Genomic DNA, 13,224 nt, shown 5'->3' on the forward strand with positions numbered 1-13,224 from the left:
ATACATTCAATATAGCAACAAATATAAAGTTCGTATTAGATATATACATGCATAGAAAACTACTAAAATCCATATATATCATAGGAAAGTTAATTTTGTAATACGTTTTTTTAAAAGAAAAGCTCGTGTACACGGAGAACTTCATTTATACCATTGAAGTTAACTATTAAAAGCTTATACGCAACATAAAGAAAAAAAGGGACATCGAGTGAGGCACTTGAATTTTTTTAATAATACTTTAACATGTATTTGATAATCTGATATACTTTAAAAAATTAGTCATATATTCACATTCAAAATAAAGCAAACTCCACTTCAGCAGTCCAGTTGTCTTCAATTTTTTAAACTAATTTTCTTGTCAATTTGTCTCCCTTCCTTCTATGTTCCATCTCTCTCTCTTTCTCTCTCTCTCTCTCTCTCTCCCCCCGCTCTATATATAATCCTCTTCTTCCTCTTCCTCGCCTCCTTACTCTTACCTTTCCTCTCTTCCTCATGCAAATCCAATCATGGTGAAGTTTTCGCGTGAGCTAGAAGCTCAACTGATCCCAGAATGGAAGGAAGCCTTCGTCAGCTACAAACTCCTCAAGAAGCACGTCAAGAAGATTAAGCTCTCTCTTCTCCGTTCGTCCCTCTCCTCCCCCTCCTCCTCCTCTGACTTCGACCACCACCACCACCACCTTCACCACCATGGCTATGGGTTCTCCCTTCTCGACCCCATTCGCGCTCTCACCAACCGCTTCTCGTCTCGCCATCACCACCACCATACCCAGGTACTTATTCTTGATCGATTAGTTTCGTCATTGTTTTCGGGGTGGCAATGGTGTAGTCACTGACTTTTTGTACACACACACACACACACACACATATATATTGATCGGTTTCTTATCTTTTGAAGACTGACGAAGAAAGCTTGTACGAGATGGAACTAGTTCAATCGAGGGATGATGAGGTAGGAAACTAATTTGATATTGTTAATCTGTACGTCTATGATGTAATATATGATTATATTTATAGGTGAAGGAGTTCTTGGAAAAACTGGATGATGAGCTAGAGAAAGTGAGTAACTTCTATGCGACCAAGGAGGCCGAGTTCTGCGAGCGCGGCGAAGCTCTAATCAAGCAGCTACAGATTCTTACTGAGATTAAGCAAATATTCCATGATTACCGCCGACGTCAGCACCAACGTCGGCCGCCGCCATCCCCGGGATCCACCGGCCGCCTTCTGTCCGGCCTCAGCTCCCCCTCCTCGGTGATCTCCGGTGCGACATCTACCTAGCGTTTTAAATTTTTTGGCTCGAGGTTTTGAGTTCTTTAATAGCTTACGCTATTATTATTATTATTATGATTATACTTATAGAAAGCGTTGACGAGATGGATGTGCAATCGCAATCGGAGAGCATGCCGGTGGCGGAGGAGGTGATAGCCGCATTAGAGCGCAACGGAGTGAATTTCATCGGATCGGCTCGGGGAAAGACAAAGAAGGGAGCGAAGCCGAAGGTGGCATCATTGAGGATCGACATCCCGGCGACAACTCCGGGAAGGACTATCTCCGCCGTCACGTCCATGATTTGGGAAGATCTCGTCAACGGCTCGAGGAAGGAAGGATCAGGGGGCGGCGGCGGCGGCGGCGGCGAGTATATTAACCGAAAGAAGATCCAGTACGCGGAGAAGATGGTCCGCGGAGCCTTCATTGAGCTCTACCGAGGGCTAGGACTGCTCAAGAAATATAGGTTGGTAGCCAAAGATCAGAAAACTAATAAATAAATTTTACTATTGAATCACGTAGGTTAAGTTCATGCACAGCACGTGGTTTTTATTACTATTTTGACGTCAAATCGTTACTTACGCTGCTTCTCATTTGATTGCAGCTCTTTGAACATGGTGGCTTTTACCAAGATAATGAAGAAATTTGAGAAGGTATTCACGTATAATTAACCTAGATTAATTAATACAAACCAAAAATTAATCAGTGGCCATAATTTTCAGAACAAGATTTAAATTTCTTTTTCTTTTTTTTTCTATTTTCTCATATATTGTTAGTGGAGATGTCTAAGGTGAATACCTTTATGGAACAACCCACTACTAACACCTGTCGTCATAACCCTTAGTGGAGATCCGTTTGGTGTCCATTTTTAGACAGCTGAGTTGGAAGTTGTGAATTGATTCACAGTAGGATATACTCGTATGTCTTTCACGTGAAATCTAGGGGATGATATGTATGTTGTTCAAGTTTTGTTCACTAGAGAGAATAGGAAACGACAAGAAGACTAGATAGAGTAGGAGATCTGTTTGTTGTCGACTTTTTAGTCTTTTGGTTGCTTCTTAGTGCCGTAACATTCTTCTTTTGCATTAAGGGCATTATAACAAATGACGTAGTAGTCCAATAGAATTAACTGAAATTGGACGTATCTTTGATGTTATATGTGTAGGTATCCAACCAACAACAAAGTTCGACTGCGTTCTCAGAGAAGGTGAAAAGATCACATTTTATAAGCTCAGACAAGGTATGCGTATGGATTCCTTTTAATCCTCTTATGCTACCATATGTTCACCTATATATATGTACAAAGGTGATCATCTCTATTCTTTGATAGATAACTAATTAATCCAATAGTTTAAGTTAAAGTAAAATAAAACGTTGATGATATTTATGTTAGATAATCATTTGACTCAAAAGTTTAAGCTGCTTTAAGTAATGGACTAACTCATGTGCGACTAAAACGAGGTTTTGAAACTCCGGACTTCTAAGAAATCAGATTTCAGTACCATATTAGATAACTAATTGATCCAAGAACTTAAATTATTAACCAACAAGCTAACAATATATAAGCATACTGTTAATAGTTTGAACGACGTTCAATAAAACTGGCTTTGGTACTATGTCGTGTAACAAGTATAAATTATTCTTCTAACATTTGTATTTAGAGAAACTTATCAAAAGTATCACTTTTTTTTTGCTTTTGTTATTATCCGCACCCGCACCCGATCATATGAATATTTATTATTCGCATGTTTCATCTTATATATATATATATATTTTTTTTTTAATTTTATTTTATTAGTCACACCTATTTGCTTTTTGACCTTAGCGTTTTACTTAAAATGCCTTAAAAAGAGTATTTTTCTTAATAGCCAATTCTTATATAGATGAACTAAAGTAATTATAGATGCAAAAAAGACTTTAATCCTCTTGAATAAGTTTTTAAGGTTAAGATAAAAAAAAAATAGAGAGCTAGTTTTAAAGCCAAATGAGAGGTATTTAGGTTTTGTTAGTTTTTATTTAAAAAGTAACAAAATATTTTCTACTTCGTCAACTATTATTAGGGCAAATTTAACTTAAGGTAACTATAATACAGGAGCCGAATAGTAAATATCCTGATAACAAAAGTAAAAAAATTTAATAAATTTCTCTTAGTATTTATCAGAGGTAGCACATATGAGTTTGTCTACTTAGTGGAGAATCCATGGAAGCTAAAGGAGGTAATAAATTATAATTAATAACAAACATAGAGTTTGCTTTGGTGGGAGGTCTAATTTTCTCCATCGAGTTCACTTTATTGTCATGATAGATAAATATATAGTAGTAGAGAAGGTGGAGGCTTATGTAATCCCACACTAGTAAAAGCTTAACAGCAGAAGGAAAATTAATTTCGAGCAGGTGGTAAAGCTGGCAGACGAGGTGGAATCCATTTTCACAAAGCACTTCGCTGGTAATGACAGGAAGAAGGCAATGAAGTTTCTCAGGCCTCAACAGCCCAAGGACTCACACATGATCACCTTCTTTATGGGTAAGATAATAACTATTAATTTGATACATTCTATTCAGAATTAATACTGAAAAAAGATTCAAGCAGTACAATCCAATTTGCATCTTTTATTACCTTTTGGCTAAACTTTGCTTAACCTCATGTGATTTAGCTTGATTTTAACCTAATATTTTTCTTTTATCATATAAGTAAGTTGTTAAATTCTCATACTGTATTTTTATGGAGCTTAAAGTCTTTTCACATCCTTATTATCGGTTGACTAATTGTAACTCAGTCTGGACCACTTGGGGGTTAAGTGTTTTGATTACACAAGCGAGTTGAAATCAAACAAAAGAATAAATTATATATATTTATAGCATCATCTCAAAATGAATGGATGGTAGGAATGAATTCAACTAAGATTAAACAAACTTAGTCCAATATTGAGTGGCATCCCCACTTTCTGCTTGCCCTACCAGAATCTGGAAAGGGGAGCACTTTCTTTTTCTGATTATTATTTAATAAAAGGAGCTGAAGTCAGCTAACTAGGTAGCTCTGATGTAATAAGCATAGGAGAGATCAAAATGCAAAAGGGTAAAAATAATAATAATAATAATAATAATAATAATAGAGACATCTCTGAGAAGGATTCAATGACACAAAAAAAGTCAACTGTAACCCTAGCTCAATTCGCTGTCCTACCGAAGATGGGTTCGCTCCTCTGGAAATATGGATAAAGTACAATATTCAGATAAATATTTTATTCTCCTTCCTCATCTAGTGGTCATTTTGTTATTAGTCACAGTGATACATGCATAAGTTAATTCGAATGCTTGAATAAGATAATGAGACATATGAACTCAGCCAAGCTCCTGGTTCACTATGTATTTGAACTGATTCAAGCAATACTTTCTAGGATATCTAGACTTAATTCTTTGTTGAGAATTATCTACTTTTTCCTGAACCAAAAGGAATATGAGAAACCACACAAATGAGGTGATCTAATAATAAACTAGATAAAAAAATGCTAGCCTTTTTTTATGAACTGGCTCAAATCAAGTACATATAACACTACATTCAGTTAAAATATAAATTTTATGTCCGCAGAGAAGTAATTAAATTCATAATTTCTATCATAAATTGATACAACTTGACCAACTGTCCCTTACAAAGGAGGTGATCTACAATAACAAGATTTGTTTGCATTTCTTTTTCCTTTATGCTGATGACCCAATAAAGGTGGTGTTCTTTTTTGTATGTTGCAGGTTTGTTCACAGGAAGCTTTGTAACTTTGTTCACCGTATACGCCATCTTGGCTCATTTCTCTGGCATTTTCTCTTCCTCAACTGAAACTGGTTACGTGGAAACAATTTATCCTGTTTTCAGGTACTCAAAAAGAATCCAATGACTTCTGTTTCCATGCCTTTTTACCACCATCTTCCAATTTCTATGAACATGCTCTTCATCCCTTCCATTGCTTTCTGACATTTGCTCAAATTTTTTTTCTCTTTTGGCATGGTGGTTGGCAACTGTATCTGAAAACACCCAGCAATTCACTATATATAACTTTTGATTCATATGAACCCTAGCAAAGTCTGCAAACTTTTGGGACCACAAGACAATGCCTGTCAGCATCTTATGGAACCCACCATGGATAACAGTTTAATTAGTACAATCCTGTCCTTATTTTCCATTAACATTCTTCCACTATCCAAATCAGAGCCACCCACTAACAGGGAGAATGGTCACAGAAACACAAAGAATATAGATCCCACCTTTTTCTCCAGTGTCCTAAGCCCAACTAGCCACTGAGAAGATTCTGAGAAATTCCAGCACTATTCTGACATAATATATTATCTGTATCTGCTATCACTTTATTTCCACTCTCATAACAGTAGTGAATTCAAACAACCAAGGACTCACTGACTCACTGTAGAGTGATGCAAATGATCTACATTGTTTTTTGGCCTCTCTAATGACTAGAACATGGAGATGAATGCGACTGTAGTTATATGCATGGATACAAACCTTAAAATTGTGATTATGGGGAGATGAATTCGAACACTCAATTGTGTTTTCTTTCTACTTGTGCAGCATGGTTGCGCTACTGAGCCTCCATATATTTTTGTATGGGTGCAATCTTTTCATGTGGAAAAGCACCAGAATAAACCACAACTTCATATTTGATTTCTCGTCAACCACGGCTCTAAAGCACAGGGATGCCTTTCTTATATGTGCCTCGTTCATGACCACTGTTGTCGGAGCCATGGTGATCCATCTCGTTCTTAGGTCGACTAATATCTCCTCACAGCATGCCGATGCTTTACCTGGAGCCCTTTTACTGGTATCTAAGAAAAAAAGAAAAAGAAATCAAAGAATCAATTCTCATTAAAAAATTGCTAATTATTATTATGTCATTGCCCTAAGGCAATGCCACAACAAGGCACGCTCTAACTATTTCTTGTATTTGGTTCCATTTTGTTCAGCTTTTCATGACTTTACTGCTTTGTCCCTTTAATGTATTCTACCGATCGACACGCTACTGTTTACTACGAGTCCTTCGCAATATCGTACTTTCCCCATTTTACAAGGTAAGCATCACATCTTGCTAGTTCTTTTCCTATGATATATATTATCTCAAAGAAACATATATGACACACTGACGCTAATCAAGCAGAAACTGATGCATTTGTAGGTCTTGATGGTGGATTTCTTCATGGCTGACCAATTAACCAGCCAGGTAAGTCTAAACCTTGAACACTTAAAAAAACAGGAGACTAGAATTTATGTCAACAGTAATTTTTGGCTTGTCTCCCTACATACTTGCTGAAGATATTCTCCCTGGTAAATTAGATCCCACTTCTAAGGCACATGGAGTTCACAGCCTGCTACTTCATGGCTGGAGGATTCAAAACTCACTCGTACGAGACTTGTACCCGCAGTCACCAATACAAGCTCTTGGCCTATGTCATCTCATTTCTCCCATACTACTGGAGGGCAATGCAGGTAAGCTACTTCACTAGTTTCTACATAGATCCAGTATATTACTCTCTAGGTATCTGAGGCAATGTTACCTGCTTCTTAGTGTATCAGGAGATACATGGAGGAAGGGTACGACATCAATCATCTCGCCAATGGTGGAAAATACGTATCTGCAATGGTGGCAGCTGCTGTGAGAATGAAGTATGCAATGGAACCTACACCTCTGTGGCTGGCTGCTGTCATTATATCTTCGACGGCAGCGACATTTTATCAGCTGTACTGGGACTTTGTTAAAGATTGGGGGTTCTTCGACCTAAGGTCTAAGAATGCATGGCTCAGGGATGAGCTCATCTTAAAGAACAAGTGCATCTACTATGTCTCTATTGTAAGTTTAACCATCTTGCATCTCTAACGTAATGATAGAAAGTGGAAACTAAGCAACACAAACATGTTTTTTGTATTTCTGCAGGCTCTAAATTTTGTTCTTAGACTTGCATGGATCGAAAGTGTGATGCACCTCAACCTAGGGCATGTTGAACACCGCATGGTCGACTTCTTGCTAGCTTCATTAGAGATAACTCGACGTGGACACTGGAACTTCTACAGGTAGGTACCTTTCATGGTTACTTGAATGAATTACACTGCTCAAGAAGACTAATGCAGTTATTAACTTGATCTGAAGGCTGGAGAATGAGCACCTGAATAACGCTGGGAAGTTCAGGGCGGTGAAGAATGTGCCACTACCGTTTCGCGAAATGGAATCAGATGGATGAGAGGAAAGTTCCTTAATTGTATATAAATTAAGGGCTTCAATGGAAGCACAGGGTAACAAAGGCCAAGAGTTGATTGCCTTTTCCTATTTGACTGTTATGCTAGAGTGAGACTTATGCTTGATTTGTGGATCCAGTTTCGAAGGAATTGAAGTTTCCTTTATCCAGTGAAGAACAGGGTTTCTTCCTATTTTGAAAAGAATAGGGTCCAGCAGAATAAACTTAATTAACTTGACAAGGAAAATGTTAGAGAATATATCCTGGAAAGAAATATAAACAGTCGTTACCTATCTCTAATGCTTAATGGAAAATGTCAGTAAATTAACTGTAATCATCTGTAATATGCAATTCAGACTGATGGATTGAAGATTCAATAATGATTGTCCAAAATGTATTGATTGTACTTGTCAAGCTGATGTGGACCATTAACTTGTTAAAGATAGTGTGCTTTATAAGGCATGCGTAAGTGTGTAAGATCAAGAAGAAAGGTCAAATAAATGAAATATTTTTCCAGAAAATGCAAAGAAAGTGCAACTTCAATAAACTGTGTCATAGCCAGAGGTGGCAAAGTGTCCATCAAGAAAGCCAGGTTGCATTGGAAATTCAAATCTATGCTTGACCCACTTATAAAGAAACAGCAATTAAGAGACCTGAAATCAACCCATTTTGTTCTTAACCATCCATATCTTCAACTAAGAAAGAAGTCTGATAGAGAACTAATTATAAATTTGCTAACTTTCACGAACTAACTAAATTTGATTCTCAATGGTGCATTATAGATATATTCTGCACATTAATTTTATATTTCATACAAGTTTGATCTATCCATAATGACCCTAACAAGTGGCTTAAACCGTTTCGGACATGGTGATAGTTAGTTACACATTGGGATACTAACCTGAACAAAGTACAAAATCTCTCATTCAGAAGTTGATAAATCTATGTTCTGCAGCTTGCAGAGCAACAATTTCTAAAACTGGACAAGATTCCACTTCATCCACTTCGATTAGCTAGGAAACCAGATGTGGTTGGATTCTTGTTTAAATTCTAAAAGGCTCATCTGCTTACGATTCTTAACTGGTTATAGTACTCAAAGGCATTGTTATAGTATCATTTGACTGTCCAGCTTTTCCATTTCCCTTATGTCCAAGAATCCGCTTGAAGGGAGGATTATTCTTGAAAATCTGAAACTTATGGACTATCTACAATAAATTTTCTTGGAAAAACATTTCTTTTTGAAAAAGGTAGTATTGAACTTGTTATCTTTCTTGTTCTTTTCCCCAGATTTCCTACTTCCCATACAAACAATGGAGTGACAAGCAAATTCCTGAACTCTGGAATATGTGATAGCCCGCAAAATTAAAATATATTACACCTCCACATTGCATTAAATCAATGAAAAGGTGCTCCTATCTTTAGGCATGCTAAAGTGCAATGTCCAAGTTAGAAACCAACAAAACATTATAATGGCATATAACCTAATAAGTGAATCAAGTTAGAATAAACAAATATTTCTAACACTAGCTAATGGACATATTACGTTGTTGCTCTCCCATAGATTCACACCATGGAACTACATCATTGCCAACTAAGTTTACTTAAGAAGCAAGTCCATCTACCTAACATGATATTGTGATTAGGTCAGATTCAGTTAGTGGCTTGGTAGATTCCCACCATAACTACCAACTATTGTTTAAGATCTTGTTCTAACACTCGATATCTCAAAACAAGAAGCTTCATGTCAGACTGAAGTCTTTGCTTGGACATAGAGACTAAATTATATTTTAGATGTCACAATGGCAAATAAACATGTTCAGCCTCTCCAACTTCAAATGATCATGCCACCAATCATATTTGTGTCAGCATATAGTACTAAATCCTTCTATATTGCTAGTGAATGTACTCCTCATGTGAATGTCATCAACAATTAACCCTGATACCTAACAAAATATGCAAAAGAATAGATAAAGAAATGGAAGCATTACCTAATGACATAATTGATTCACTTGTGCTCTCCCGAGATTTTCTATCATGGTGCACCCAATACTATTTTTATCTCATGCTCATGTCCTCTATGTGTTAAAGGTGGCAAACCCTGAACTGAATTTTGATTATTGGAACTTTAGTGCACGAAGCCATGAAAGACTAACCTTCCATCCCTGATTCCCCATCCAAATCTTGCATCCTTAGTCAGTACTTTCAGTAATGCACATGTGACAGATTTCTCCTCTTATGTTTCCTTCTCAATGCTTACTCTGTCTAAGTCACTACCTATAATTTTTTCTACTTTCGAAGGGGACCCTTTATCTTCACAATAGGATAAGCTAGATGAAATAAAGTAAAAGAAACTATTTAATATTATGAATCCTAGCAATCAAATCTTCTATTTATAGTGCGAGCTGATACAAGAAGCTCGACAGTTACACTAGAACTCTCTTGTGAAAGAATACCACCAGACTTAGATTACAAGTCATGGGACGGGGCACTTGTGCTAAGTTTATGGCACTAGCCTTATTGCTAATCATTTGTTCACCATCCCACACTCTCGCCGTAACCCATATTGTTGGAGATTCACAAGGCTGGGGATTCTCAGCATCATATGACAGCTGGAGCAAGGGGAAGAGCTTTGCTGCCGGCGATACACTTGGTTTCTCTCTCTCTCTCTCTCTCTCTCTCTCTCTCTCTCGCATATGGTTCTGTGTGTGACCATATTTTCTACGCCTTAATTATCCAAATGTGTATCCTCATCAGCACAAAAATGGAATCTTTTTCAGAAATCAAATAGAGTAGAACTCAAAGATGAAAACTCTAGAAGAACTGAGAGATTCTTTTGACTCAATGTCCATGATATCAACTCTCAAGAAATTGGTATTAAAAGTTCCAACTAAAACAAACGTCATACAATAGATGGTTTTGTTATGAAAATTATAGGCCAATTAATGCAAAAATGTACTTTCTTAACTATAATTTAGACTCATACAGAAGACCAATAGCAAACTTAGGTCCCTCCAAATAAAAGACTAATCAACTGACTATAAACATGATAACAGTTTCTTAGGCACATATTAGGCATCTAAATAATGTCGAGAAAAAGATTACTTATTGCAAAATATCGACTTTTCTTTGGGCAACTTAATCATTAATGTTGTTGCTCTTCTCACTATCATTACTTGAAATCTGACAGCTTTCAACTACCAAGCTGGTGTGCACAATGTAGTGCCAGTAAGTGCTACAGACTACAGAAGCTGTAAGACAACAGGCCCCTCAAAGGCAGCAACAACAGGTAATGACAAATTTACACTGAAGAAGGGGGCCAACCACTTCATTTGCAGCATCCCTGGACATTGCAGTGCTGGCATGAAGATCTTAGTTGTTGCCCACTGAAATATCCTACCCGCAGGACTCTAATATTTCTACTACTATTCTTGCTAAGATGTAAATGTCTGAAGAACGGTCTCTCTTTCTTGCTCTTAGCTCTAAATAATGGCCGTGTTATCTGACCATGAACTTCAATTAGATGTTATTTTCCTGTGCTGTCTGAAACTTTGAACGTGCACATGAATGATTGCACTGTGACTCTTTTATCATGTTGGGACAGCAAATGCTTAAGAAAGAACTTGGTTATCTCATCTCCCTAACATTCATTTCTTTGAAATTGTGAAGATATCCTATCTAGCATGGTTCAAAGTTTTGATTTCAGTTTTGGCTACGCTAAAAAACGAAACGTTTTGGTCAGTTATGGACGGTTTCTGTTCTAGATTCATAGTGCTGGTTTCAGACTTCTTTTGATAAATAGCCTTCTTTATCTTATTTTTCCAATGCTTCACACAAGATCTAATTGAATGTAAGCAATGAGATTGATATTGGGTTAGGTACAAGTTAGATTCAAGTCAGATCCTACTAAAATCATTACGAGGGTTGTGTCAGTTGGATGCTAATTTTGGGGACAGTTTCAAATCGGATAGGACCAAGAGAAAAAATGTCTCGATGAAACTTCAAACCATGGATCAACGGTTAAGAATTTGGTCCTATTAGCATCAGAAACCAATTGCACTTCACATACATGGTGCCCTGCCAACCACAGCAAATATAACCAACATGATGCTGCAACCCGAGTATTGAGATGATATCCTTTTTGAAAATCTTCATCCATATGGAATTGAACAAAATTCAAATGCAACTAGTATTTGATGGCTCATTTCTATGTCAACAATTCAGCTTATAAATTGTATGTACCATAGAGGTCCACATAGTAGTATTGAATCATTAAGCATGTAATCTTTCACATTCACTTTACCCATTCCCATAGTCCTAAGCAGGCCAAGGTTAGCTTCATCTTGGTGGGCCAATCTTGTTTTCTCATCCCTCATTGAGAAACATTTAATAGATCCGGGAAAAGAAGAACAAAGATAAAATTAACATCTGGGGTAAGGTTTTGCAAATATTGAGAACTTTCTATCAACCTTTCTACATTTTAATCATGCAGTTCTCTTAATTCTAGCTTCATCCCCCAGTGGCACCATGCTTTGCACAACATACTTACAACTTCTGGTGCTCCTAGGGTCGCTGAGCTTCCTTGAGGTGGAATGAGACGAATATAAAAGACAATCCCTTCTCCTCTAACTATAAGTTTCCCTCTTCCTCTCTCTCCATTTGAGAATATAAAAATTTAATGTAACCGATGTTGATTTGCTCTAGCCAAGATGAGAAGGGACTGCCTTTTACCTCCTACTTACACATACATGATACTAATGCTTGACGTGTTTTATAGGATCAGATAGTCAATTTCATGTCCGAAAACTCCCTTGGCCACAAATTACAACACACTATCAAGTATCAACTAAAACTAAGAAACATCAATCTAAATGTGCAAGATACACAAGTATAGCGATTAGTCTTAGATAAATAAGAAGTCGAGAAAGAGATAAAAAGGCAAAACTTGAGATCATGATTAAAGGCAAGATGAGAAGTTTACCGGATCAACAAGTGGTTTATTGGGTTCTCCTTTGCCGCTTCCTTTCTCCTTGAGCATGGATTCCTCGAGGGCTTTGTAGGGCTTCGAAGTCAGGCCCTTGTCTCCACCACTCCAGCGCCTCCATCCTCGAGCGCTCGACGACGTCTCTCTAGGGTTAAGGGTTTCAGATTGGCCATGGAAGTTGCAATTTAAAGATAAGAGCAAAGAGAGACTCTGGCTATAAAAAGATGCTTTTTTAAGGCGAGAGAATTGCCGGGAAACTCCATTCAAAAAAGGAAAACGGCTTTTTTACGTAATTGCCACTGAAAATTTTTTAAATTAAAACTATAAGTTTTTTAGAATATCATAATTAATACTCACTGAAAATATCATCATTTTGTCGGTAAAGTCTAACTAATTGCGATTGAAACACAACTTAGATATATATATATATATAAAAAAAACTATTTCTCCCTTACATAAATTATTAAAATAGGTTAAAAACTATCCAATATACTTAATATTATGAGATTAAAAAAAAGCTAATATTTTACATTCTAAACTTAAAATATGAAGTATTTTGTCATTCACATATATTTATTAATTTTAATAATAATCTATTAGGACATTATGTTAAATATTAATTAAAATGGCAAAATTTAAAAACAGTCAATATATAGTAACAATTACAAAATTTTGAAATATTTCAATGATAATTGTATAAAAATCACCCCCAAAAAAAAGGTCACGAAAACAATCCGGTTTGAAGAATA

At 36.6% G+C, this 13,224-nt stretch overlaps 1 protein-coding gene and 1 long non-coding RNA gene across 2 annotated transcripts; one reads left to right on the top strand and one right to left on the bottom strand.

Annotated features, from left to right (window-relative positions):
• Positions 1-429: 429 nt before the first annotated feature.
• On the top strand, positions 430-8,025 carry LOC140789845 (phosphate transporter PHO1-2-like). Its single transcript, XM_073139700.1, has 15 exons — positions 430-770; positions 896-949; positions 1,015-1,258; positions 1,357-1,729; positions 1,868-1,916; positions 2,429-2,503; positions 3,658-3,787; positions 5,011-5,131; positions 5,840-6,089; positions 6,232-6,336; positions 6,441-6,485; positions 6,599-6,751; positions 6,831-7,112; positions 7,197-7,333; positions 7,410-8,025. The coding sequence occupies exons 1-15, from the start codon at positions 507-509 to the stop codon at positions 7,498-7,500; spliced, it is 2,373 nt and encodes a 790-aa protein (XP_072995801.1). The 5' UTR covers positions 430-506; the 3' UTR covers positions 7,501-8,025.
• LOC140789846 (uncharacterized) lies at positions 4,822-12,628 on the bottom strand. The gene is made up of 2 exons (XR_012109264.1): positions 12,473-12,628; positions 4,822-6,093 (listed from the first exon to the last, which is right to left on the bottom strand). It is a non-coding gene; the product is annotated as an uncharacterized lncRNA (long non-coding RNA).
• Positions 12,629-13,224: the final 596 nt, after the last annotated feature.

Source organism: Typha latifolia, chromosome 5, assembly GCF_019914945.1.
Source record: "Typha latifolia isolate L0001 chromosome 5, TyphaL0001v2, whole genome shotgun sequence".
Classification (NCBI taxonomy): Eukaryota; Viridiplantae; Streptophyta; class Magnoliopsida; order Poales; family Typhaceae; genus Typha; species Typha latifolia.

Excerpts from the sequence above, each read along its gene's own strand:
- LOC140789845 (XM_073139700.1), top strand. The coding sequence starts at position 507 with ATGGTGAAGTTTTCGCGTGAGCTAGAAGCTCAACTGATCCCAGAATGG. Across the intron at positions 771-895 it reads ATCACCACCACCATACCCAG|ACTGACGAAGAAAGCTTGTA; the intron begins GTACTTATTCTT and ends TATCTTTTGAAG. Across the intron at positions 2,504-3,657 it reads ATTTTATAAGCTCAGACAAG|GTGGTAAAGCTGGCAGACGA; the intron begins GTATGCGTATGG and ends AATTTCGAGCAG.